We start from the raw sequence: 27,908 nt of genomic DNA, 5'->3' as shown, positions 1-27,908 counted from the left end.
GTTCTAGCTATATCAGGAGGGTTTAATAGAAGATATTTTCTTCATAGAAAGTATGCCTGTCTGTCTTTCCTTGTAATGTGCTATGTGCTGCTGATCTGATCTCTTGCAGGTAGACTGGGTGCAGTGTGACGGTGGCTGCGATGAGTGGTTTCATCAAATTTGTGTCGGTGTCTCTCCGGAAATGGCTGAGAATGAGGATTACATCTGTATAAACTGTGCAAAGAAGCCAATGCAGGGACCAAGTAGCCCTGCTCATGCACCACCTCCTCCTTTCTTATTGAGCTACAAACTACCAATGGAAGATCTTAAGGAGACAAGTTAGCAACTACTCGATGCCTGGAACTTGTTGGGAAATGGACCACTGAAACCCTACAGAAAGAAAGGGTTTGAAGCTAATGTAGCCACTGAGCTTCACTTCCAAGGATGTACAGACCTGCAGCAGAGTTGGTCCCTTCCTTACAGCTGGCTTCCTTCATACAATGGGGACGTCAAGGCACAGTGGTACCAACTCATCTATGCAGACACTGCCTGATTAGGAGCTCCAGCCAGTGTTTTTTGACTTGAGTATTTCCATCTTTGAGCATGGCTATTGCTCTTAGAGACTGAGCAAACCCGAGGCTGTTAGATTAGACACTTCAGGGTGTTAGAAGTACATGTTGGCAGTGGAGCTGGCCTGGAATTGGTGGGCATAGGCTGGAGCTTTTAGGCCTACCAAGTTACCCTAAGGAGGTGACGTTAGAAGTTATCTTTTGCCTCCCCATGCCAACCCAGTGAGTAGGGCAGTGTTTTGGGAGAGTTAAGTTGCCTCCATCTCCAGGCAGCTGACACTACACTATAAGGATGGGAGCAAGTGGATGAATTTCTTTTAATTTCTCTTTTGTAGCTAAAGGGCAGAGGAGTTCATGATCTCAGAAATCAGCAAAGGTTCTGTTTACCAAAAAAGAAACCCAACTCTACTCCACTAGGCAAAATTTTTTCCTTAGTGGGGAACAGCTGATCTTCCTGTCCTGAGGAGGGCCGGGAAACATTGATGAAGATGTCTAGCTAGACCAGAGCTTGGGAAAAGCAGAGTGCTTCCCTTTCCACAGGGGTGCCCTCTCCTGTTCTAGGCTTTGCTTAGAATTCTGCACTCCTGCACATTAAAGTTGTCTCATGCAGGATGGAGCTGGCAAGGAGGTACAGCACCCCAGGGCACCAGCTTCTGTGATCTGTACCCAGGGATGGGAAGGAAAGAAGACAGCCCACTTACCTCAGAGGTTACACTGACATGTGCTTCTGTGAAAAGTTTCACTCACAACTATTTCCAGTATCACCAGGCTACGGGCATGGCCTCAAGCGATACCAGCAAGCAGTCTGCAGATACTGTTCGCAGTGCAAATCCCCCTCCCTGCTGGCTTTGCTGGATGTGTACCAGTGTACAATCAGCAACAGTTCTTGTTTGAAGTTGCCCCTGGCTTTGCCAGAGGACCAGAGGGCTTGGGGTCATCCTGGGTGACAGTTGTTTTAGTAAATCCATTTTTAAAGAAGGACTTGTTTTTACTTTTTTCTAAATGTCTCAGACTACTGACTTGTTCTATAAATAGATTATTTTTCTTTGATTTTTTTATACTTACCACTGTTAACCAGCAGCACAGACAGAGGTTCACAAAGCAAAAACCTGCCCGTGGGCTTGGGTTTTTTTACTCCATTCCTTCCTTGTAGTACAAGGAATTAGCAGTTACCTTCCCTATTCTAGCCTGACCAGCTGCCTGTGTTTAAATAGGTAAATACATTTCATGTGCTACCTTTGTGTTTGGGTTTGTTCCTGTTAGTGGGGCATCTGGGCCTTAACGACTCCAGTGGATGCTGGCTTTATGTATGTGAATGTCTGAAGCCAGCCACTGGGCTGTCTTGTCCCCCTCTCCACTCGCTCCCTATTGTGTTTCCATTCTTCTGCAGTTCTAGGAGTGTTGTAAGTAGTGTCCAGTCTTACTAGGAGCTGGATTGGGATTTAAAGAAATATTGACAAAAACAAAAGTGTTCTGTCTTGACTGTTCTGTGTCCCTTCTCTTGTTCTCTGATATTTGGAAGTTTATTTATCTGGCAGAATTATCCATCCAAAAAAAAAAAAATTCAGCTCAGGTAGACAAACTTTATCAGTTTGTTTTATTTGTGCCTGCTACCTGGGAAAGGGAAGATGTGCAAAAGAAAAAGAAATAAGATGGAGGGCAGAAGATACAGGGTCTTGGGAGCTTTGAGTGCAAATTGGGCACAGACTTCTAATTCCTGCTCCTTAAAGACTAATAAGGTGTTAAAAGCAAAAGCAAGCTGTGGTTAAGCATGTGGCTGAACGGGCACCGTAGCAAACTTAAGAGTATTATTTGTTTACTTATTTATGAAGGAGTCTATGCTATAGCTAGAAGTACCCTCTTTTTGCCTTCAGTTAAATTTTTTTCTTCTCAATGTACGCTTAGTTTTGGTAAACTGGTTTAAACAGATGTTACTTTCCTTCAAGCTTTAACTGATGGTACTACATAAATGTTTCCCTATATGGAGTGGATAGACTATCTGTCACAGATGTTTAATCGTTCCAGAAGTAGACTAGTACAAGATTTCTTAAAGAATCCCAGTGTTCTGTATTCTTTCCTGACTCCTAGAATCCGTGACACAACAGGGAAAATACGGTTAGCATATCCTGTTAGCCACTGAGCATATCCTCTTAACCATTCCTACATTCTCTGTTGCGATAAAGTCATTGTTATATGTAATTACCATCAACTGGAAAAGTGATCTTTTAGTAAATCTGCATTGAATGTTCCTGTTTCTCTGAGTAGAAGGTGTGGTGGAGAATGTTAACAGTAGCACTAGTTACAATGAGAAGGAAACAAACAGCTATACGATGCAATAGTCAATCATTCTGCTTGTAACAAGCATAGAAAAGAGTAAACAACAGAAAGAAATGTGCAAATAACGTGCAAAAGGTCACATTTTTAGTAGCTGTTTTTCATATTATCACATGGAGAGGCTCTTTATTACGCTGTCGAAAGGAGGTTGCCACACTTTTTCTAGTTACAGATGTCTCATCTGCTTTTGGGTAAGGTGTTCATAAACCGAAGACCATTATTAGCTTTACATCTTATTGTTTAAGCTTATTTTTAAGAGCATAATTCCTCTCAAAGGATTGCTGATAGTATGAACTTACGAATAAATGTTAACTTTTGGAAAAATCTGTAGATATGTAGTTAGTGGTTGAAAAACCTAAAGCTACAGCTGTGGTATTGTCTCCAGATCTTAGGGGTTTGAATGTTTATAAAAACATGTGCAAAGAAGCAAGCCAAAGTTAAGCTAAGGAAATCATTTTCTTACATGTCTGCTACAGCTGTCGGAAAAATCTCTCATGCTTTGGGGACAAAATCTCAGTATACACAAAATCTTAAGCTCGTGTATCTAGAAAGGTGTATGTCTTAATGCTGTATTCTACAAAGGGTGCTAGTCAATGTTCATGTTATTACTCTTCACGTGTCTGACACAAAAGTTCAAAGAAATTACTTGAGCTGTTGTGAGGAACTAAAAATGGCCAGGACTTGAGTTGTATATCTTATCCAAACCATGCGGTTTCAAGCTTTTTTTTTTTTTTTTCTTTTAAAAAAAAAAAACAAAAACAAAAACAAAACAGGGCCTGGAATTGGGCAGCTTTACTTGCATAGAGATAAACATCACTCCTGAGCTTCAGTACCGTTACTTTTAGGATTCATGCTTTTAACAGATCATCTGTGCCTGAATGCTTGTGCAGCCTGGACTATTTGGTAATGAGGGCTTAAGGTAAAACTGATGATATTATGAAAATTATCTTAAGGGATTGGAATACAGTCACACAGCATAGGATAAACAAATGTCTGTGTTTTGTTAGCCACACTGTGAAGCTTGCATTGATCTTTTCAGTTTTTAGAATCGTAATTTAGGTTGGGGGGACTTCTGGAGGTCATATGGGTCAACCTCCTGACCAAAGCAGGCCTCACTTTGAAAGTAGGTCAATTTTTTCACAGCTGTATCCAATCACATTTTGAGTATTTCCCGAGATGGGCATTCAACAACCTCTTTGGCTTCCTCTTCTGGCTTTGTAGCATCTTCAATGCAAACTTTTGTCTGACGTACAGTCAGATATTCACTTGCTGTAGCTTGCCTGTTGCCTCTTGAAGAGTCTGGCTCCATATTTTCTATAACCATCCATTAGGTAGTTGAAGACTGTGGGTCCTGCAGCCTTAATTTCCAAGCTGAATAAATGCAGCTGAGCCTCCCTTGAGCCATGTCATGTGCTGCAGCCTTCTAATGATCTTGGTGGTCCTCAGCTGGGCTTGTTTCAGGTTTGTCAAAGTCTAGTTTTGTACCGATGAGCCCAAAACTGGGTATTTTAGTCCAGATGCAGCTTACAAGTGTTGAATATGGGGGAAAAATAACTTCCTTTAACCTGCTGGCCATGGTCTTACCATGCAGCCTGGTACAGGGTTGGCCTTTATAGCTGCAAGGGGATACACTGCTGACTCCTGTTCAACGTGTCTGCTGTTAGCCCCAGGTCCCTTGATTTATTATTTGTCAGGTGGCAGGACTGATGAACTTAACAAATTTTCCATCAGCGCATCACTCCAGCCAGTCCAGATCCAAGTGAATGGGAGCCCTCTCCCATGTTTTGGGTTGTCCTGCTCCCATCCTCCCCCCATCATTCAGTTTGGTGTCATCTGCAAACTTGATGAGGGTGCACTCTACCCTATCGCTCAGGTGGGTAAGATGTAAAAAGAGTATTGTCTCCAGTACCAGCCCCTGAGGTATTCCACTTGCAGCTGGCCACCTCCTGGGTTTCAAATCCTCGACTACTGAAGTCCGAGCGCAGCCATCCACCCTGTTTTTCACCGCCACGGTAGGTTTTGCATCCACTTTCTAAGTGTGTTTTTGCTCTGTCAGGGTAAACAACCACTGTTCTCCCCCTGTCCATAGGACTCATCACAGACGGCAACCAGATTGGGCTAGTGCTGTAGTGGTGACTATTACCAGCCACTTTATCCCTCATGTGCCTGGATGTGGCTTTAAGGAGGGTTTGTTCCATCATTTTCCCAGGGGCCAGAGCGAGGCTAGCTGCCCTGTAGTTGCCTGCATCCTCCTTGTTTTCTCCTCTTCGTTGAATGGGTGTGACGTGCAGAGGGATTCATCACAGTCCATCAAGAAAATGATCCTCCATACAGACATTTTTCCTAGGCTTTGTTGATTGTTGTGGCACATAAGAGTCAAAGAAAAAAAAACCCAACCTATTTGAATTGCTCCTTGTAAGATGCATGGAAAACTAAATGGCAGAACCAAGCTTCTTGAAGTGCTGCTCCATACCTGAACTCCGTGTGGGCTAGTGAGCAGTTATGTCGGTCCCATACATCTAGATACAAGTCCGAGCTGGTCTGGTATGAAGTCCAGCGTTATTGGGGCATGGTCCTTTCGTACACAGTTCTTCACACTGGAAGAATGGCATAATACGAATGAGCATGAACGGGGGCATCTGATCTTCCAGGAGGAATGAAACAGTCTACAGCCTTGTTCATTCAACAGTAGGCTGTTTACTAGGCAGCTGTCCAAGGATAGCTATCACCTTTATTTCGTGGTGGTCTGATAACAGTTATTAAGCGCAACACAGAGTTGTAGCAAAGTAAAGGAGAAAGTATTCAGATATGCATCAGTTGCTCGGCAGACGTGCCTTGCTGTCATTCTAGGCACACGTTGCATACCTTTAGAAATAATGACTGATTGAAAGAACTGCTGTGCGTTAGCAGTCATTTTGTATGTTGGAAATGAAAGGTTTTAAAAGGGTGGAAAAAGTTTCTTAAAGTCATTCCTGAAGTCACTGTTAATGCCCCTGTAAGAAGTTGAGAACTGTGGTCTGCTAAAAGCAAGATGTGAGGCTTCCTCGAGTTCGATGGAAATGAGAAGCAGGGAACTCCTTCAAATCCTCTCCAGCTGCCGTCACTAAGAATGTGTTTGGTCAGCCTGCCTGAACCGAACAGGAACTCTGCTTGGAGCATCGAGGCAGTGGGGAGATGCAATAAATCCAGCCCTTATCGAAATTCTAGCCACGCTGGCTTTGGGAGGGTGATAAATGCGTAGGACAGCTGGAAACTGCACAGCAAGACATTGAGAGCATTGAGCCTTATGTAATGAGATGGCTCGGTGCAAATGAATGTTAAGTTGCAAGGTAAAGGCGATGAAAGTAGCAAGGATTTATTGAAAAACAGGAATATTTGTAAGGAGACATGCTCTGAATGCCTTTGAAACAAAAGCCCTGCTGCAGTGAATGGTTTTAATCCTAGATGGGGCATTGTGTCTCAGTTGGAGGCTTTTCAGAGGCCAATTTTTGGCTGTCTCTATCACCCCCCACCCCCCAAAAAAGTCATTTAAAGCCAAGTGCCAGAGAGAACTGCTGTGGGTATTAATATCCGAGGAGAGCAGCCATCTCTGAACGCGCAGGTCCTGAGGCCGTTGATGTCACTAGCCAGCCTGGCTTCTGCTTTTAATGGATGGGTGACGTGCCAGCGGATCAAACGGCTGCACCCGTTTCCAGGTTGATGCGGTCCGTGCTCGGCGTTGCAGCAACTCGAGTCGCGTGCCAGGCAAGGGGCACGCTGCGGTGCTCCCCAGAGAAACACGCTGTTTGCTCCTGCTGTTCTATAATAGCAGCAGAGCCTACACAAATCCAAATGATGAATTTGAGAAATAGCTCAGATTTCAGTGGGATGTGAGATGAGTAGCACATTCTGTTTACTTCTGTCAGCTAGTGGTTTAACTTTTCCCTTTATACAGCGGAAATTTAGTTAGCCAGGCCTTGTGTGTGTCCCTGCAGTGGCATTATCAGAGTGAAATACGGTAAAGATCATAATCTAGACATTATCAGTGTATTGATAGTGTTGCATCCCATTATTTCCTTGCTGGCTTTCCTGATAGTCTCTTATGCAGGAGGGAGGCGGGAGATAGATGCCTTAGCTTTGCCTAGAAACACTCCTGGGAGAGACAATTGCTGCACATCAGCGTCTGAGAATACCTGGTACAGAAGTGGAATCCTCTGGTAGCAGCCCTGCCCAATGCTGATGAATGCCCAGGTGAGTGCGTGGTACTTCTGCTCTTCACCTCTTGCTAGCAGGTGGTGATCTCCTGGTGCAGCTGTGAACCATGATCCAGGTTTGTATCCATACTGGTAAGGTTTAAAGACAGCTGGGTTGCTTGCTTGCTGGGCATTACAATACGGCCTTCTGTATAGTTTTTAACGAAGATTGGCAGATGATCAGTCCTGACTACTGTTTTTTCACAATTACTGCTGTATGAAAGGAGACTCTGGAGTAGCTTGCCAGAGGGAAACCAGAGTCTTTGCCCTGAGGGGTGGACAGGCTTCCCAGGTAATCAACATGTCTGGAGTGCCTGCCGATTGTGAGGCAGGGAGGAAGCTGGCGTAGTCCGGCACTGGTGCCTTAAGCCCTGGACTACCACTCGCTGTGTCTGCAGGGAATGTAGGTGCAGAAGAAAGTGGATTATAAGTGGTCTTCAGAAGAATTATGGAGTTTAGGAGAGTGCTTCCCATGACGTTTATGATGCTTTAATGGCCTTTTCATAGCTCCAGAATTTTTGCAAGCTGCGTTTGTTAGGAGGGAATGGATGACAGGTTATGCATTGGATAATAAGGATGCAGCACAGTGCTCTGAAAGGATTCTGCCCTGTTCCTGAATGTGCACGTGTGCACAGGGAATTGAAGGCTGGAGCACTGATTTCCCTTGGCTTCTGGTAGGTATGCACTTGGAATGGTCACACCCCAGGATTTAGGGGTGTTAGAAAATTGGAGAATACACAAGACTGAACAAATAATGGAAGAGAGTACACAGCAACAAAAAAGCTAGTCACAACTTAAAGGCTGGGGTGTTCTTTTTGTTTTTTCTTGCTGAGTAAGGCAATTCTAGGAAGCTGATGGGTCAGATTCCTGTTTGGAGCAGAAAGCGGACAGGTTTGTTTTTTTTTTTTTTTAACTCCTGTTTACAGAGTATGCAGAGACTGCTGCTGCATGAGCAACACCAGAGATTTCTGCAAAAAGAAACTTGCTTTGCTTTGTCCTAAGAAACAGCTGTTCCAAGTCCCTGTTCCTCTCTCAGCTCTGGTGATCTCAAAGACGACAGTTGCTTCATGTGCTTTTTGCTTTCTTCCCTCGGGCCTTCCCATTACACCGTGGGAAATCCCTGCTCCAGGGAAGTGAGGCCAAAGGAAGTCAGGACAAATTCCCTTCGCAGGCCCTTTTTGCTCCTCCCCAGCTGCTTTCCCTTCCCAGCAGGGGAGATCTCACCTCCTACACTTCTAGGGCTGCCTGTCTACTTCCAGAGAAGCTATGAGACTGCAAACTGCCTTTCCAGAGCTCTTCCTAACTTGCAGCTCAGTATTTCTTTACCCCACTGCCGGGAAGTGCAGAGCTGCCATTCCCCACCTCCAAGCCGGAGCATCCTCCGTGCAGGTTAGCACCTTGCTGCTGTCCTGTCAGCCCTGGCTGATCCTCCAGCTTCTCCACGAGCTGGTTGCTGGAAGCGGAGAGGCTCTGAGGCTCAGCCTTCCAGGCAGCCCCAGGCTGAGCTTGGGAATGGCACAGGGGCATGTGCATCTTCAGACTACTTTTGACAGTGGCTGTGAGCTATTACCTGTGCTGTCGCCGTCAACGGGCTGTGTTGGGGCATCACTTGGGTTCCTCACTGCGGCTGCACCAACGAAGCCCGGTTTTATCTCTCCAGTAAGTTGCTCCCTCCTGAAGTCCCTGGCTTTCCTCCTCAGTGAGCTGAGTGCTACCTCTATGTCCATTAGCATCGTTAGGACCAGATTTGGACTGTAATAAAAAAGGGCTGTTTTCTGGTTTGGTCTGGTGTAAATGCACAGCTTCTGTTCTAGCAGTAGGGTGTATGCTGGTACTGCTACGCAGTTCAAACACCGCTGCAGGAAACTTGTAGGGTAAATAATATCAAAGACCAGTCTCATTTTCCCCCTAGATCCCAGTTATGGTGAATACCAAGATTAAAGGTTTAATTGGCTCTATATTTTTAATTACTTCCCCCATCTGGACCATGGATGCTTGCATTTTTTTCGCTGATTGCCATGAAAACTTCACATCTGGGCTGTGACTGACTTAAGGAAACCACGTTTCCAGCACTCGTCAGATGACTGGCAAGCAGTACCTGACCCTCTGCCTTAGCTTGCAGTGGCCAGGAATGAAGTGTTTTCTATCCCAAAGAGCCTGTCTGGCTGAAGGAAAGTAATTAATTAATGTTAATGATGGAAATACCTTGTGTTTGTGCGTATGTCTCCCTCAGACCTCTTGGTCAGGTCAGCCCCCGTATGTTTTATTGCAGGTGGGCAACAGTATTTGAATTCATGGTGGCAAGAGGGTAACGTGGCTTGGAATTTGGTATTCAAAAGTGCCAGAGAGTGAAGCACGTGAGCAGCAGCACCCCTTTTGTGCCCTCTGGAGGGGCCACTCCCAAGCAATGCCAAGAAGCTTCCCTACTCCATGTAGCACGTGGCTTTGCTAATATCTCTGCCCCTAGTGCCTAGGTGCTAAGCCCCCGCTCCACTGCCATTCCTCCTCTTGACTGGAAGGGTTAGCTTTCTTCAGACATCAGCTAGATCTAATTTGAGGCTTAGTTTTTTCATCTCTGACACTCATCAACAGAAAAACAAGATTGTCTTAAGTTATCAAAACTCGCAAATGACTCTACCTAAATTTTTGAGGAAAAAATGTCTAAGACTGAAAGAAAGAGACTCAGTGCCATCTTATGTTGCAACTGACCACCAGAACAGGAATGACTTGTAGACAGGAGATCAGCCTCGGTGTGAAGGTTGCTTCAGGCAGAATCCCATCCATCTGGGAAGATGTCTAAACGCTCTAGGTCTTGCTCATGTTATGTCTCAAATCCCCACTGCACACTGAACCAGTTCAGTAGATGAGTGGTAGGGAGCGCGTTTTTGGTATGTGAGCTCCTTTTTAATCTGTCTGCAGAGGTAACTCAACGCTGAGTGTCTGCCTACGCTAGCTTGCAAGGACCTCAGCAGGGCAGCCAAGGGGAAGGTTAGAGAAGGGCTGGCGGTGACCACAGAAGCAAAACAAGAGACACAAGCTGCCTCTGACGAGCAGCAGCTGGGAGCGGATGGGCTCTGTGGGGGTCGCAGCGAAGCTCTGCGGAGCCTTGCGGGGTGCCTGGGAACGAGCGGCATTTCAGAGCTCTGGACTCCCAGGTGGTGCTTCTCTGAGCACAGCATCCCTGTGCGCTGCGATGGCCCAGGAGCTCAGCTGGGGCCGCCTCGTGCCGAGATGAGGGCTGCCTGGGGTGTTTCCAAGAGGTAAGGCCTCTTGGCAACGCAGGGGCTTTCTGAAAATCTGCTGTATTTCTGATTTTTGGAGGCTGGAAAAACTGAACCTGTGTTTTATTTCTTACTGACCTTTTTCAAAATGCCTAAGTTTTTTACTTTGTCATCTCTTACTTAGAAAACTTATTTCTGAGAAACTTTTTAAAAGTTTCTCTCATTCTGCCCACCAATGACCATCTATTGGATTTTCTCCCAGAATGGAAACTTTGTTTTCTGAGTCGTTAACAGCCCAGTAGGTCTCTTGAATTTAAAAGTATCCTTTCACTTTTTTTAGAGTATGTAAATAAGCATGAACAGATGCTCTGAAAACACTGCCCAGACCTTGCCTGTTTAAAATGAGATTATGGGTTTTCTGTGCAAGAATCAGTTAAGTGGGTGCAACAGTGTCTCACCTCTGAGAAAAGCTTTTCCCTTTTCCTGCCTGAACATCCCTCTTCCAGGCAGACAGGGTGAAGGGGCATCTAAAATCCCAGCCCTATCAATGTCTTTGATTTCATTCTTTGCGCAGACAGTCTGTTTCGGATTTATTCTCTTCACCTCAGAGGAGTAAGGTGTGCAGAGCATAAGGAAAGACCACCATCCCAATGGTCCCAATATACAGCTCCTTCTCTACCCCCAATCTACCCTGTACTTAATCAATCTGCTGATCTCGTACTTCTCACTTCTGGGCCACCGAAGCAATACTGCTGTCGTTACTAGTGATGATGATTTCCTTTGGCATATGGTTCTTGATTTGAAAATGCCCTCTAATTAGCTCGTTGACTGCAAGAACTAACTGATGAGTTTTATTTTCTTAATGCAAACTATCCATTTTCACATCAGGAGGTCGATGACTAGTCTTCAGAAGGGCAGCGATTCCTGCCCTCTCCCTAAAATGTGCTCAGGCTCTGTTCCCACAGTTGCCCTGGGGCTTACCCAGGGTTTGTTCAGGCTGCCCAGTTGCTGGTGAAGTGGAACTAGGGCAGAGCCCTGAGGAACTGGTGGTACCTGATGGAGTTGGAATAAAAGCAGGAGATGCTAAAAAGATCGAAGACTCCAGACTCAGGAGTCTTTGCTTGCTACTCAACTCTTGTTTATATTATATATCATGTTATAAGCGTATATATAGGTATCTATACGCATGTGCTTGTAACTGCATAACCTTGCAGTGCTTTTGGTTTTGTCCATAAATGAAATGGAGACACTTTTGAATTCTGAGCAGAAAAAACCCTCTTTCTTGCTTATCTGTGCAAATGGCCAGAGTGTTTTAACAGAGACAAGCTACTAAGCAGAAGTCAAAGCAGAGGTAAGACATGAAGCACTGCAGATCTGCCTGCCTGGGCACTCCTGCTGTGCTTGTGCTTGTGCGTGCAATACAAACGCCTCGCCTTCCTGCCTTAGTCTTGGGTTTGCTGTTCCAGACGGGCAATTGCACACCTGAGAAGCACCGCTGTTTCCATTCTGTTCTTGGGGGGAAACTACTGGCACTGGATGCAGCTGAGACAGTGGAGATGGGAATTGGCAGCTCCGTTGCTGCCCCTCCCTTACGTGGCTGGGAATTCGTATTACGGCCAAAGCAGGTCTGGGGGCACAGTCCTTTTGGTCTCAACTTATCTCCCCCTATGCTCTACCACTTTTGACCTTTGATCAGAGGCGCATAGAGAGGGACTCGGCAGCGCGCTGTCAGCCTACGCACCGAGTGCAGCTCAAGCGTCACCCTTAGCTTCTGCGTGCAGTGGAGCGGGGGTACAGCAGCGATATCTGCAGGCGAGGGTTCTCCAGCGCTGTACTTGCTGTGATCATGCCGTCCTGTGTTCAGGCTGTCCCTGAGCTCTGGCTAGTGCAGGAGCGTCATCTGTTTATCTCCTGTATGCAGAGCGTGCTGTCCACAGACAGTGGTATCTTGCCTCACAAACAGCCTGGGCACGAAAGCGAGGCCTCCGCTGCTCTGCAGGTGTCCAGTGGGGACGGTTTTTCTTGCTTCGGGATTCTGGTCATTCGAGCTGTTATTTGGAAGCGGACTTTCGCTAGGGAGGCTGCGTCTGAATAAGGCTGTCAAAATGGCTGCAGTAGGATCTTCTGTCACTGTGGGAACTGCAGGCCTTGCAATGGCTTTTGGCTTCTGCCATTGTAGTTTCAAAATGTATGTGCCTTTCTGGGAGGGACATTAGTGACTCAAGCAGGAGTCAATCCTTTATGCTTACTTTGGCTTCTTTCTCTGCTGAGCGGTCTCCAGGTTCCTGTAACGTGCCAGTCGGTATCAGCCTCTACTTATCAACTTTTTGTGCATATTTGTGACAATTTTGCCTGCTACAGCCATGGTGACTTAAGCTGAATGATCTTTTCAGGCTGAAGAGGCCAGTAGCAGGGTGGTTATCAGATAGAGGAAACGCATTGTATTTGCTCTGGCCTTTGGTTCTCAGATAATATAATGGCAAATTGTGTTCCTGGAAGCTGGGAGGTGGCTTGCAAGATTACATGGCCCCGAAAGGCATGGAGGCAGCTTGTCATGTGTGACAGAGGGACGGAGTGGGAAGTCGAAGCGAGGAGCGTAGCTGCTCCTGGTGCTCAGCAAAGGTCAGAGGCAGCTGATGGCTTCTTCACCTCGGGAATGCTGAAGCAGCAGCAGCAGTTTTGTCCTCACCGCTCTCCTAAAAGCGCTTTGGTGGCTTAGGAGCATAAGTTCATTTGAAAGTTGCTGCTGCTTGCAGAGCAGTAAGAGGTTGTGTATGTCACCCAGTAACCATTTCCCTCTCTTCTTTTCCCCTCATCATCCCTCTAAGCGTGTGCCTTTGAATCCCTCCTCCTTTTAGGTTTGAACCACATCCCTGGATTGCTGGGTGCTTTGGAGGAAAGAAATCTAATTAACTCTCATTCCCTGCTCAGCTGGACGTAGATGTGAAGCAAGACCAGACCTGGGAGTAGGTCCTGTGGTTCCTACTAGAGCACGCAGGGCCAGCGCTTGTGTGTGCTGGCTGCGCAGCATGGGGTGGGCTGGGGCCAGTTCTTGTGCACATCTGACCCAGAAAATGTCAAAGTACCTTGTTATCTCCAGAGAAAGCTCCTGCCAGGCTTGCTTTGTTTGGGCTATGAGCACTTCTCTGGGAATGCAGCCTTAGCTGCTGGTGGAAGACTGGGACCAAGCTGAAGACAGAAATCTTGGCAAATGTGAGGTAAAGAGAAAGATGAGCAAAATGCAACATAAATTTCAAGAGAGGAATCAATAGCCTTTAGGATCAGGATTTTCCAGCCCTCGTCCTGGCTGAGGTGTGAGGTACATTAACAGAGACCTGCCCTGGTCCAGCGCTCTTGCTCTTCTCCAAAAGGGGTGTTGGGGAGAAGCGCCTAAGCCAGCCGTGCACTAGCACTGCACTGCTCTGCACCAGCAAAGGCAGCTTGGCAGCCTGCCTGGACCTGGAAGCTGCTTCAGGACCCTCTCGGGGAGGCATCGCTCCGGCGCGGGTTGTTCCAATAAATGGTGGGTTACGGCCCAGCCACATGGGATGGGGCTGGGAGGAGCGCGGCTGCTCCGGCTGGCACCATCTTCAGCCTGTGCTCTGGGGGGTTACTAAATAGGCAGCCTTCCATTTCTTACCTTCGGCAGGGGAAGCCACCTGCAAAATAATGCCCTTGTGCCATCCTGGGGGGTGGCATGAGAGCAATGCAGGCGGGACAGGTGCCAGCATCAGCGCTGCCACTTGCCAGCACTTGTAGTGTTGGGAGGAAGATGCTCTGCAGCCGCCTGGTGAGGTTCAGCTTGCACAACTCTGGGTGGCAAACGCTGCTGCAAAAGCCCTTCCCTGGTGTTCTCCTTGTTCATATAAATAAAATATATGTATGTGTATCTATCCAAGTATTTTTAAACGGCATTATCTCAGTAGATCTTAGGATTAAATTGTTTTCTTGTTACTACAGCGTGAATGTTCTCTAGGCTTGTGTGGTTTTTGTTTGTTTTGTTTTTTTTTTTTTAAATTCATATTCTTCCATCTCTCTCATTTGTTTCTTGCAAATCTGTTTCCTAAGGTTTTGCTTGTGGCTATCCCTGTTCTTCCACTTGGCTTAGATATGGTTACAGACTCAAAATCTTAAACATTGAGATTTCATCCTTTGCATTTTTTGTTTAGATTTCCATCGCCTCTGACGGGCCGATTAAAATCCCTCCCAGTTTCTTTGCCTTCTGCAATTTCAAAAATGTGTATTGAAAACATCTTTTTTTGTAGTCTTAACTGATTCTTTGTGATATTTATTGGTTCTCTTCTCTTCCCATCTTCAGTAAAAGGATTGATTTTTTTTTTTTTTAATCTCTCAAGTAACATCTCCCCAAACCATATGGACTTTTTCTTGTTTCACCCCAGAAGATGCATAAAGTGATGCTTTACTTTAAATACGCTTCGCTCAGGATTTCCAGCTTGCTTTTGCACTTGTAGATTTAATATTTCCCCTTGCTGCTTATGCTTACACTGAACATTTGTTTTCATTTTCAACTTATTAGGTTCAGCGCAGTCTTATCTCGCTGGGTGGAAGTCACAATGGTTTGTTATTGATTACACGTTTCCTATCGTAGTCTATTAGTTCCTGTGAATCAGCTTGTCGTCTTGTTGATAAGATTATTGCTTTCGGTGCGCTGTAGTGATCGTGGTTATCCAGGGATATTTGAGCAGCGATGCGGATGCACACAACAGTTTTGAGAATCTCTAGAAATGTTTCCTTAGTCAATCTCCTCTCTCCTTACACCATTCTGTTGCACAAGGCAAGGTATTATTTGACTTTGCTGTTGTTTTTTAATCCCTATATCCTTATGCTAACTATTTAACAACTACACTATTCACTGTTAGATGGTTTCCGCACAGGGATATTCTCTGCTTCTCACAGTCTCGTGTAATTCCTCCTCTGGAACATCTTCCCTGCTTTCCAACAGCCACCGGTTTGAGGACTGGAGCTGACTGGTTTACTTGGACCATCCTGTTTAATCGCTGCTGCAGCCCGTTGTGAATTTGCCTAGTTCCTTTCCAAATGATATTCTGTGGCAATGGCCCCCGGTGCCATGTTTAATTAATTATGCACAGTGGGAGGAAAAAGTATTTCCTTTTGGTTTAAATCCGAATGTTTCATCGGGTGCCATTAGTTGTTGCACTGTGAGATGTAGTGAAAGATATATTCATCTTATCTCTTTCCTTGTTTCCTAGACCTCTGTTGTCACCCTCTTCATATCCTAGGCATCTCTTCCCAAGAGAAGGAGTCATCATGTATTTGATCACTCCTCGGTTAAATCCGTTCCTTACCTCTGCCCGTCCCTCTTCGCTTTCCCTGTTTCTCCTGTGGGAAGTCCGGTACTGTGTTGGGTACACCATAGATTAACGTGGTGACACCACAGTGTTTGCTGCTTCATTCCTGTTGTTCTCCTAATACCTTCGCAAACTGCCTATACGCAGCTCAGGTTTTGCTGCTGCTTTGCAGGCCTGATACAAGGACACTGAACCCAAAAGCGTGATTTTTTTTTTTGTTGTTCTCTCTTGCCCCAGATATTCATGAACAGATGTAATAATATTTTAAAACCTTGGACTGTCACAGCTGTAATACATTTGCCATGAACAATATCCCATTCTGTTTGCCTTTTTTATGGTCTCAAAGCACGGAGCTAATGTCATCAGGTAACTACCTGCAGTAATCCCAAGACCACCTTCCCGAGCAGCCACAGCTAATTTTGCAGCCCAGTGTTGCGTATGCACAACTGGGGCTGTTTTTCTCCCTACTGCATGATTTTTCATCTGCTGCTTGATTGCAGCTTGTGGAGTGATGTCCTGGGATGGGGCAGCGCTGCTCCTGGGAAAGATCCCTGTGCGTGAGGGAAGAGAGATTGCAACCTGCAGAATTTCTGAGTGAGGCTGTTTTGGGCCCTGAGTAAGAAGCAGCAGAGAGTTTAGCAGAGTTTATTTCCAGCTGAGAGCTCTGCTGCCTGCCGCTGCTCCTGGCCATGGTCACAGCCCGGCTGCCCCCCTGGGCATCGCGGGTCAGGCTGCAATGCAGGACCTTGCCCTGTGCCCGTGTCCTCCCTGCCGAGGAGAGACCCCACGATGGGAATTCGCTGTGAATTCGTGTTTTGGCTCTTACCTCTTCCCAGCAGGTCTCGGGGCTTCGGCTCCCTCAGGCAGAGCTGCGAGGGCACCTGCGTGCGGTGGTCTCCCGTGCCTCCAGGGACAGTGCTGGGCAGAGAGACGATGGAGAGCGGGAGCCAAGCGGTCCCTGGCCCGGGAGGCAGAGCACTGGCGGAGGCAGCATGAGCCCTTCTTGCAGGCGGGGGGAACGAGCCCCTTTGCACTGGCCATGAAATCAGTCATGTGTAGGTTTTTGTCCAGCCCTGGGGGGTGGGGGAAGGAATGTGGGTTGGGCGAAGTCTAGGATTACACCACCGCTGAATTTTTCTTTCCGCACTTTAAATAGCCAGCACCTTTCGGTCCTGCCTTCGCGTCTCCCGTCGGCTCGCGCCCCGACAGGACCATCCTCAAGGTAACACCTCTGCCCCTGTTTTCTTCTGCCCTGCTCGCCCTGCACCCACCCGGGTCTGCCGTGGATGAGAGGTCACGGTGCGCTTTCTGCCTGTTTAATAATTTTCTACCGTGGAGGGGTCCTTCCTTGAGGCCGCTGTCAAACGCCTGCCAGTGTTTCTTGCTCCTCTTCACGTCCCAAAGTGTTTTATAAGGGACTACGTAGGGGGAGGGGAGAGGTTGAAAGTGCTGCTTTGCTTTGGTTTTTTTTTTGTTGGTTTTTTGTTTTTTTTTTCTCTCTCCCTGTATGGGGGAGAGTGTCATTTGCTGCCAGTGCCTTTTCCTGCTCTCCGGGTGAGGGAGTTGCAGGCGGGAATGAATGGCAGTGTTAGGCTGGGGCTGGGGGAGCTGCCTCGGCAGGACACAAGCAGGCTCAAGGGCCGTCACCGTGCGGAGGAAGGTGCCCTCCTTGGCACAAGGTCCTCAGTGATCCCGGCTTTGGCACCAGGCATTGGTGGGAACTGCAGTCCTCACCCTTTGCCCCATGGGGCTCGGCGGCCAGGAGGGCGTCCTGCGCACGAGGAGCAGCCTCAAACACCCCCTGAGCCTCCTAAATGGCTGCAGGAGAGCTGGTGCCACCCGTGCCACCTGTACCTGTATCCTCACTGTGCTCCGCGGCACCAGCTGTGCACCAGCAGTCACGCTATGCCCTGGCTTTTCTGGGAGGACAGGTGTCCTCTGAGAGGTTTTTAGGGAAGGTGGGGCAGTGGGAGAGGTGCCCACCTACTTTGTGCTGATCTTCTCTTAGCAGAGATCTGTTTAGAGACGGGAGAAGCTCTTGCGGTGCCAAAGCTCCCCAAGAGCGGTACTGTGGGGAGCCTCTGCAGGCAACGGGCAGATGTTTGGAGGGGCAGACCCTGGGAGAGGAGAGTCATCCCAGATGGCCATGGCATCTGCACCCTTTCTTTTCCTGCAATTCCAAGGATAGTATCATCCTGAAAAATCACCTTTTCTTGCAGCCTAGTAGATTGCCAGCAGCAGTTGCCACCACTGAAAACAGAAACTTGTTCCCCTCTTGTTTCAGTTTGTCCTCTTTCCACATCTATGACTTCTGTGTGTTTTGTGGCTCTCATTACATGGTCTGTAAAACCAGACCATGGTAAGCAGCAACAGGGAGAAGTGAAACCCTTATAAAACATCTTGTCAAGTATTTGATCCCACTCTCACCCTGCTCCGGCCAGTATCTGCTGTCATGGAGCTCCAGCCTGGCTGAGCTGCTGGGTCTTCTGTGTAACACTGTGCTTAAAGGATGGGCTTCCAGAAGCAGCAGTGGTTTGAGATGAGTCAATTAAAAATGATGAAACTGATAGTGGCTTTTAAGGACTAGTTTTGGACTAAGCAATAAAAGCACATGCATGTTCTTAGCACATTGCTGCCAGCAGGAATCAGTATAAGGAGCAAGAGAGAAACAGTTCAGCGTGCGTGCGCGCGCATGTCCTCTCCCCCCTCTTGCCTCCCGTAGCCCAAATTTCTGCCTCGTTGCATGGCTTGTGCTGAACATAATGGAGGAAACTCCTTCTGAAGGTGGGATGGATTACAGAGTCCCCGGTGCCGTCAGCAATGGTGAAACAGTGCCTGCATACCCTAGCATGGAAAAGGAGAAGGAGGAGGAGGACCAGACCCTGGAGCGAGGGCAGTGGAACAACAAACTGGAGTACGTCCTGTCTGTGGCTGGGGAGATCATCGGCCTGGGAAACGTCTGGCGCTTCCCTTACCTCTGCTACAAGAACGGTGGAGGTAAGTGCAGCCCTGGCCCTGGCCAGCCCCGGGGGTGCCTGGTCACCACGTCCCTCCGTGGTCCCTCCTGCCTCTGCGACATCCGTGTCTGGCCCTGCTCACCTCTGGCAGCAGCTTCTCAGCAATGCCCAAGTTGCGAGCCTGAAGAGAGGATGCCAACCTGCCAGCACAATGCCACCATCTGGGCCACAAGCTGGGGTTGTTTGACCCGGTGGGATGTGGGTAATTGAGCGGCAATGTCCTAGGGTTTCTGGTGGCTGTAGCCATGTTTCCCTGAGGTGTGCGGAGCCCTGGTCCTGCTGGTGAGATGGGCGGCCATCTGCAGGGGGAGGCAGGAGGAGTGTGGTGGGGGCTCGGCTCTCTGAGCAGTGTGGCTCACTCCAGGCACCTCTTCCTTGAGGAGCACCAGGCATCCTATGCAAATAAGATGGTGGGTCCCGGCAGCATAGCAGGGAGCGGTGCGGGAGGCCATGGGGCACCAGTGTCCTTGCAGGCACTGTGAGGAGCTGCAGCGTTTCCTGGAGTCTCATGGGGCCTCCAAGGAGCTCTCGGCCACAGGTCCTGGTCTGGTGTTTCACTATGGAGGCATGTCCCCTGGGTGCTGGAGCCAGGTAGCAGAGACAGGGCAGAGTGAGGTCATTTTCCTTGCCTTGGTGTGGAAGCACAGCACCCCTCCTGCCCGCCACGGTGCCCCCCAGCATCTGCCAGAGCTGCGAGCGCGTGGGAGAGGGGACCCCTGCCTCTGAGCCACATGGCAGGGCCGTGAGGTGTGCGGATGGATGTGCTTGATGGAGAGAGAGGGAGGCGAGGTGCCGGCACATCGGTGCGGCTCGGGCTGTGCTCGGCCGTGACTGGTGGCCGATCCCCTGCGAGGCTGGGCTGCCCCACAGCTTGGCGGCGGAGCTGGGCTCGCTTCTGCAGGTGGAGGGTTGCCATGGGCTTTTACTGGTGTTTGTCCCTGCTTCTAGGTTGTGGCTGCCTTTTAAGGGAGAAAACTGTTTAAAAAAAAATGAGAGTCCGAAGCTTTTCTCAAGTTTGGCTCAGTGGCACGTGGAGAGAGAGGGAGTTGCTCTCCATGTCTGGTGATTAATTGCTAATTGGGCTCTGCGGAAGGGCAGGGAAGAGGGGAAACAGCGCTTGGTTGGGAGCTGGCAGAGCGAGCACTGGGGACCCGGGGCTGAAATCCCCTGGCTTGAGCTCGGGGTAGTCTCATGGGCCTCGCTAAACTGCTTTCATCCCAGTGGCATAAAAGAGGATTAACCACTGTTTAGCTACTTTCACGCCGTGCTTTGCTCAGTGCTTGTTTCTTTTCACCAGGTGGTCAGGCATTTTCTTTCCCTGTTGAAAAAGGAGGATTTTTCATGTTTTCTTTTTCCATGGGGAACATTTCTTGGCTGCATGCTGAGCCGTGTCTGCTCCCACTGCTGCACCCTTCTGGGGTGCCATCCCCTCAGGGGGAGTGGGACCGGGGACCCTGTCCTGACACCCCTTGCCTTGGGTGCCAGGGAAGAGCTCAGGGAGGGCTCTGGGGAAAGGGGAGCTGCTGCATGTGGTTGGACAGCAGAGGCAAGACACAAAGGGATTTCTCAGCCTTTTTACCCCCAAGAAATGGGCCCCCAAGCAAAGCCTCGTGAAGCGGCAGAGACTATGAGGAGTTTGAAATCTCAGGCAAATTTTTCAGCTCCAGCCCCCTTCCTGTGAGGTTAGAGAAAGGATGGTGCATGAGGCTCTCGTGCAGAGGAAAGCGTCTCCCATATGGCTTCTCCTGGGGCAGGGCAGTGCGACAAGGCTGTGCAGCACTCAAGGCTCCCTCCTGCCTCGCGGAGCCCAGCCTACCCCGGCCGGTGCTGTATCAAATCCCTTGTAATGCCTCAGGATTAATTTTAAAAGCTGCCAGAGGTTTCGTCCTGTACTCCTTTGGGAAGGCTGGTCCAGGCACTTGCTTCTCTGGTACTTCAGTAAAGGTAACTTTTAATTTCCAGCTCCAGGTCAATCATGGCCGGCCTACAACCATTAGCTCTTGTGCCAGTGTTGCCGTCTGGCTGCAATGGCTCTGCCCCACTGGATGACTCTTTCTTCCCCTGCTGAATTCTGTGTAGGCAACGGTGATAACTGGTCTCAGCTCTTGCTTTTCTTGCCTAAATATCAGGCTCTTCACAAAAAAGTTATCTGCAAAATCTGAGTTATGCAAAGAGGGGCAGCCTGACACTTTTCCTTTCTTTAGGGATATTTCCACATAACAAAGAAAGAGTAGCCCCTTACATATTTACTGTTCAGTGTCTGATACCAAGGCCCTACATAATGGAGGAAAAAAAAAAAAAAAAAAGAGCAGCAAAAAAATGTTCTTTTTGCTCTTGTTCGCTCTTGCTTTCGCCTCCCGTGACGGGGTCAGGCCCTCCCTGGGCAGGCTGGCCCCGCTGATTGGGAAATACCGGGGAAGCCTGTCTGGTGGTGTGGCTGCCGGTGCCGCAACCCCTCCCCAGCGCTCCCCAAACCGGCCAGTCCCAAGGCCCACCGCTGCCATCCCCGCACACGCGGAGCGGGAAGGGGTCATGGTGGAGGATGCGTGGGGCAGCGTTTCCCCCCTCACCTTCAATGGGGGTCACCTGTGGGGAGGGCAGATGGGGCTGGGCCGGAGGGAGGTCAGCCAGCGCTGGGGGCTGCTCAGGTGCACTGAGGGACCCCTGTCGCAACCCCCACCGCGGGCTGCCCTCCCTGCCAACCCCTCGCATGAGCCACTGTGCAGGGCGGCTCTGCTGGGCGCCTCTCCTCAGCTTTTCCTCCTTGCAGACCCTGCCTGAAGGCCGTCCTGCCTGCTGGCCCTTTTCTGCCTGCCCGGGGCAAGCAGCGGCCCCTCTGCCAGCCAAAATGAGATGGGGAGCGGTGGTGGGGCTGGTGCTGGGGTCGTCCCACCCTGCCTGTCCCCCCACCTGGGGGGCGAAGAGAGCACAGCAGATTGCAGCCCCTGGCCCAAACATGTCTCTGCAAATCCCTCCTTCACCCCACCATAATTTTGCATTATTTCACAGCCTGCATGTCAGGACCCTCCAGTTAGACTTCCAAAGCGTGAAACCTGCCTGAAACCTGAGCTAACCAGAGGTGCTGAGGAAGGTGACAGGCCAGACCGCAGGCTGCAAATAAGGGAAACCCGGGCTGGAGAGCTCGACCTGCCACCTCGGAGACCTCCCCTGGGATCCCCTGGCTGCAGTTTAGTTAAATACAAACTTTTATACGAGAATAATCTCTCTTAGAAACAGGGTCCACTTTTATGATAATATGATTGTATGGAAGTTGGGAGTCGAGGGGATGGTGTTCATACAATATTTCCCCTGCCCTTTGCCCTCGGCAACTTCTGTTTAGTGGCAGAGGGAGAGCATGTGGGCAGGTGCTTGTCGTTCCCCTGGGGCTGCCAGGTATCAGCATCCCTTCAGCTGCTGCTTGCCCACAGGGAGCTGCCAAGATGCTCTCCCTGTCTATTTTGTTGATTGCATTTTTTTGCAAAAAGGGGAGGGCTGTGGCTCGATACCCCACTGGGGTAGGACTTCTGGCCAGTTCCTAAAGTCCCCCTTGCCTCTCCCTGCCCCTGCATGCTAGCTAAGCTTCTTAATGAAATCTCTTGGGTTTTGAGTTTACTTGTGCACCAGGATTGTTATTTCCCATACACCCCCACCGACCCGACCCCAGAGCCAGTTAGCATCTTACTGGCACAGAAAAGGCCTATGCAGGGAAAACGTGGTAGTGGCTGGCTGGGTTGCCACCTCCAACCCTGCGTGCCCCTCTGAGCCTGCTGCAGCCCAGCTGCCACTCTCCGCTTGGGGCTACCCCTTTCCATGCCAGCCCCCCATCCTGCCCTGCGTCCCTGCCTTTGCAGCAGGGCTTGAGCAGCTTCAGTGGTGCATGAGTGCAGCAGGGAGCGCAGACCATCTTGCAGGGCCGTCTCCTGTGCTCTGCCATTACTGCATTTAACATTAGCCTGATGCATTTTATCTCTCCCTTCCTGGTTTCATGACAGGGCTTGAACAGGGGGGCAGCTCTGGCTGCTGCCATGAGGTACACGCTTTCCTGCACTACTTGCTTTTCACTGGCATGTCTGCTGCTTTTCGGTGAGCAAATGATTGAGCAAACCCACAGACTGGGTGAAGGTGTCAGTCTCTATGTGCTCCTCAGTGCCTTGGTGTTGTCATCCATGGGCTTGTCAGCTTATTCAGTCAGAATAATCAACGTGAAAGGAGTCACCAACTTGATTAAAAGTCACAATGGTTTTACAGCAGGGTGTTCTCCTGTGTTTCTGTACAGCTATTGAGAACTTGTTTCACTCTTTTCTGCACAAAAATCTGGCCTAGAAACTTCTCCTTCCTCTCTGTCTTTTCTAAATGTTGAGCTTCTTATGCAATCACATCACTCTGGGAGATGAAACCTGAGGAAAATCCCTTTTTCCTGGCATCCCATCCTCCCAGGCTGTCCCCCCTGGGAGGGACCTGCCCAGTGCCAGGTTGGACGGCCTGACCCCAGTTGCCCCACGGGGCTTATTTTTCCTATCTGCTGCTTGAATCTGCCAGGTGCCTTCTTCATCCCCTACCTCATCTTCCTCTTCACCTGTGGGATCCCCGTCTTCTTCCTGGAGACAGCGCTGGGGCAGTACACCAGCCAGGGAGGGGTGACAGCCTGGCGCAGGATCTGTCCCCTCTTTGAAGGTGAGTGGGAAGAACCCGGGAGGGCATGGCGAGGCGGGGGGACCACAGGGCCCCAGGGGGACAAGTGGTGATGCCTCTCCCCACAGCCTGGATCGTTACGTACCTCCATGCATCCGCTGCCCATCCCTGGGAATCCCAGCCTGGGAAGGCCACCGGCTGCATTGTTTCCAAAATCACGCTGGAAAAATTGATGGCCTTTCTCACCAAACAGTTCCCATCCTTATGTTGCATTCTGGTTTCCTTCTTCACGGCTGCGGCTCTGGCCAGGAGCTTTGCGCCCAATCCTGGAGGTTGTCCTCTAAGAGCTAAATGATGAAAATGCTTCTGGCAGTTTTGAGGAACCTAAAACATACTACTACTTTTTAAAATCAATGCTGTGTCATTTTCGTGAGTTTGCAGATGACTTAAAACCTTAGTGGTGAATGGTGTCAGCTGTCTTAATAAATTGTTAGCAGTCAGATCCACTTTTAGCACTGTTTCAGCACAGTCATCCAGTCTCAAGACACTTTCTATGACTTCTCTGAAAGTCTCAGTTGCCTCCTGCACTCGTACCAAAACCTTTAGATGCTCCTCCAGCACCTCCCAGAGAAGGGGTGTGGTGATAATATAAAAGCTTCCCAAACAAAAGTGAAAAGGGACGAGCGAACAAAATAAAAAGTGAATTTTGGTAGAAGAGGTGTTATTCAGCAGGTGCAGCACCATCATATGTTTCTGTCCCTTTGGGTGGCTTTCCAACCATAATCTGCCCAGAATCCCTCCCATTGCCACCCTTTCACCAGGGAAGACTGCGGTGGGGTGGCAGGAAGAGGAGGTCCCCGGGGCCCCTGCTTGGACCCCCCCTCATGTGGCATGGTGGGCTTTGGGGAGCGGATGATGGCTCCGGCGGCTGCCCCACTGGCATTCATCCGGCAGCACGGTCAAAATGTAGAGCAGCAGATGAAAATGTTGGGTGAGCACCTCCCAGGGGGAGCCCTGTTCCTGTCCCCTGGCATGTGGGTCACCTGCCTTCGGGGCTCACTTTCTGCAGGAATTGGCTACGCCTCACAGGTCATCGTGGTACTGCTGAACTTCTACTACATCGTTGTCCTGGCCTGGGCTTTGTTTTATCTCTTCAGTTCGTTCACCATCGACCTGCCCTGGGGCAGCTGCGACCACGAGTGGAACACAGGTGGGTGTGGATCCCCCTCCTAGTCCTCCATCGGATCCTGGCTGAGGGAAACCTGCTGCTGCCCAGGGCCAAACCTCAGGAGAGTGGCTCACCCCTGCGTGGGTGGGACCGCTGGTCACAGGGGTGGGGAGTGCCGGGTCACTGCAGCGCTGCTGGCACTTTTGGGGAAGAGGCTTGGTTGATCTGCGTCTTTGCTAGAGAGCACCAGTGCTGGCACTGCTCAACCTCATGCAGCACCCGGCCAGTGCTGTTCAGTGGTGGCCTCCCTGGTGGCTCCTGCTCTGGGCTCCAGCCATCATGGGTACCTTCCTTCTTGGCATCTTCCAGCCATCCTGTACTGTGTGTTAGCCATAGACCCAGTGCTGGTCGAGACTGCTCACCGTGCCCACTGGAAGGAAAAATTAAATGCCGTTGTCTTACTTGCCCTAGGTTCCTTGCCAGGCTTACCCTGGAGGGGACTCCGTTTGTGCATCTTTGGGACTATGCAAAATTTGTCTCAGAGTCAATGTCAATGAGCGTTGACACTGTGGATGGAAAGGGACGGATTTTTCAGATCCTCCGGTGCTCTAGCCACTGCTACTTACGCTTCCTCTCTCCCTGGGTCTCTCCCACAGGGAACTGCATGGAGCTCCAGAAGGCGAACTCGACGCTCAACGTGACCAGTGAAAATGCCACCTCCCCTGTCATTGAGTTCTGGGAGTAAGTAAAAGACAGGCCCGTACCGCCCTTTCCTCTGGGATATACCTTCCCTGGGCAAGGAACAAACCCTTCAGTGGCATGTCCTATTAACCCATCCTTGCCAGAAGAGGACACAAGAGAGGAGGCTGGGCAGGTCAGAGGGAAGGCTGTCAGGGGCAGCACTATCAGTCAAGGGTAACATCGCTGGGCTCGTGGTGTTTGTCTGGAGCTGTGCTGGCATGCCTCAGAGCCATCTGACTTTGTCCTTCTCTGACAAATTCCTGTCCCTCTGGACCTTCTGGGCTTCTCGGTCTCACTGACCTCAGTGATGGCTAGCTGACTGTGCAAGACCTTTCCTCACCGATGCTTTGCCTCCTCTGGTCCTTGATATTTCATTTATTGACCTTTTCTCCCTTATTCCTCCTCTGCTATTGCACTGTCCCTTTCTCCATTTGTGTTGCTCCTCTCCCTGTTTCCTCCCTTCTTCTTCATTGCCAGCTGTGAACTTCTTATACAGTTTTTTCCTCCTGCAACGTAGGTGAATTGGCTTCATGTTCCCCATCCTGAAGCTTTGGTTCAAACTTACCCAGGGTCTAAACCTCAACAAAATTAGCGGCACTCCCTCAGGGTATGGTGGCCATTACCCTATGGTTTGGATTACAGTTTATGTATCTGTTGGATTATCCGTTGCTCTTGTTCTGTTTGGAGCAGTCTGCCCCATGCAGTCCTTGACCTGCCTGGGAGCTGCATCCAGTGTAACCATGCTCAGGACATGGGTGCCGAGACTACAGGTGGGAGTAGGGTGAGACCTGTGGTGATCCACAATGCAGCAGCTCTGCAATGGGTTTTTGTCTGCTTGTTTTGCAAGCTGTAGTGTGTTCAGCTGTTGAAGGAGACCTTAAAGCCCTGCAATGTACTGCAAGAGTCCATGCTGGTGATGCAGTAGGTGATCTCTTTCCTTTGAATCTGTGGTACTGTGTGGTACCAGCACGTTCCCAGGAGGCTCTAGCATGGTGGATGGTGACTTTTGTATGTGGGCTAGTCTTCATCTTAAAAATAGAAAAAGAGGTGATGTTTTCATTTTAGAGTGACTAATATGCAAGCTATCCTGAGGAGAGAAGCTCACCAAAATTGAAATGAAGTGCTAGGGTCAGCTTACTTCACACTGAAATTTGCTCCCTCATTTTCATTGTTTTCTCCCTTTGCGTTAATTACCCTGAGGTACAGAGTAGCTTTATTTCTGGCATGAAGGCATAGGCCTGTTGGCTTGGGATCTCTGATGATCCTCAGCATCTCCTGGGAGAACAGGCCCGGTTAAGCACTGAGCTATGTCTAATAGACCGTGCAAGTAACTCCTCTGCTGCCACCATGAATTTCCCTTGTGCGTTTGGATGGATGGAGGGCGCTGCCCTCAGCAGCGCTGCTGGTTGCTGTCAGCGTGCGGAGCACACCATACCTCCAGGGCATCCCCGGCTCAGCACAGGGATGTTGGTTTTAAACTTTAAATTTTAAAAATTTTGTCTCCCTGAGCCTGCACTCTCCCTCTGCCTGCTGCTCACATGTGATTAGATGGTGGCCTGCCTTAGACTGCTTTTCCTGAGGCTGGCTGCTGAAGAAGTTGATGTTCCCATCACTGCTGTGACCATCCCTGTGTTACTGGGAAATAAGCATAAGGGACTAGAAATTTTCACTGTCCATTGTCTCTGATGCAGCATCTGTTCCTCCCTCCCTCGGGGCAGGAGATAGGAGGCCACCGTTTCCTTGAGAAGCACTAACCTGCCAGTGGCTGGTGGCACGCTTCTGAGGTCTCTTCTGGCTGCAGTACAGTGTCCAGTTAGTTACAGTCTGCTGGCAGCCTTTCTCCACGAGTTACAGAGTCCACATCCTTAGAAGCAGGCAAAGAGCAACATGACAAACCATATCTGGCGGAACAGCGTGATTTTTCCAACCCCTCTCTCAACCTCTCAATCTGCTGTGTGCGGCAGGAAAGGAGACAGTGTGTCTTAGACTGTGGTTCTCCAGGAGGCTGACCTTTATTTTGGGATAATTGTTGTCTTTTGCACTAGGGCGGGCATTGCTGCTAGGCTTCAGGGTAGTGCATGTCCCTTTCTACCTGTCTCCGACTTGGGGTTTTGGGACTGCACCATGGTGTTTCACATTCAGATCCACCTGTGCGGTGTATGAGATGGAGGACAGTGAGTCCTAACTTCTGTGATGAGGAAGATTTGACATCCACATGACATGGAAAGCTGCTACTATGGCCAGGGTGAGACCATAAGACCTTAGCTGAACCAAGGTCCATCTAGCCCAGGATCTTGTCTCCACACTGGCTGAAAGAGGATGCCAAGGTGGCCTCTTCTGACTGTGCAATGGGGATTATTGTGGACTTGGTTGGGTCTTAGTCATGGTATGGGATGCTATGCTGCTTTGGGTCCTGAGGTGAAATGTGTAGCTGCTCCTGAAGACAGAAGTGTGCTGTGGGGAAGGGGTTGGACAGCATTGCTTCTTGGGTGGTCCTCATGGATTCTGCATGGCAAGTGCAATGTATCATTCACTCTGATGTTTGAAGCATGTCAGAAATGTAGGTGAACTTTGTAATGTGCATGAAAAAGTCCAGGGCAGAGCTTGTGTGTGCAAAGTGCTGCATGTTCTTGCAGAGAGAGCACTCTTACCCTAGAGGACAAGACAGATGAAAGGTGGGGAGGA

General features: G+C 49.4%; 2 protein-coding genes across 7 annotated transcripts in view; both read left to right on the top strand.

Annotated features, from left to right (window-relative positions):
* Positions 1-3,652, top strand: part of KDM5A (lysine demethylase 5A) — a 51,435-nt gene extending 47,783 nt beyond the window's left edge. For both annotated transcript variants that reach the window (XM_087766932.1, XM_009473605.2), the window contains exon 28: positions 110-3,652. In XM_087766932.1, the coding sequence (XP_087623058.1) occupies positions 110-322 (213 nt within the window). In that variant the 3' untranslated portion in view covers positions 323-3,652. The remainder of the gene's footprint in view (positions 1-109) is intronic.
* Positions 3,653-3,739: 87 nt separating this feature from the next.
* LOC104020220 (sodium- and chloride-dependent GABA transporter 2) overlaps positions 3,740-27,908 on the top strand; it is a 47,864-nt gene continuing 23,695 nt past the window's right edge. The window contains exons 1-7 of one of the 5 annotated variants that reach the window (XM_087766937.1): positions 3,745-7,112; positions 15,903-16,720; positions 16,822-16,887; positions 18,450-18,662; positions 23,222-23,356; positions 24,384-24,524; positions 25,139-25,223. In XM_087766937.1, the coding sequence (XP_087623063.1) occupies positions 16,402-16,720; positions 16,822-16,887; positions 18,450-18,662; positions 23,222-23,356; positions 24,384-24,524; positions 25,139-25,223 (959 nt within the window). In that variant the 5' untranslated portion in view covers positions 3,745-7,112; positions 15,903-16,401. Of the gene's footprint in view, positions 7,113-8,875; positions 16,721-16,821; positions 16,888-18,449; positions 18,663-23,221; positions 23,357-24,383; positions 24,525-25,138; positions 25,224-27,908 lie in introns of those variants that run through there. The other 4 variants (XM_087766935.1, XM_087766939.1, XM_087766934.1 and 1 more) reach the window with 4 other exon arrangements.

Source organism: Nipponia nippon, unplaced genomic scaffold (genome assembly GCF_047370975.1).
Source record: "Nipponia nippon isolate SJK-2023a ecotype South Korea unplaced genomic scaffold, ASM4737097v1 scaffold_3, whole genome shotgun sequence".
Classification (NCBI taxonomy): Eukaryota; Metazoa; Chordata; class Aves; order Pelecaniformes; family Threskiornithidae; genus Nipponia; species Nipponia nippon.
This window is presented reverse-complemented; position numbering and strand designations above follow the sequence as displayed.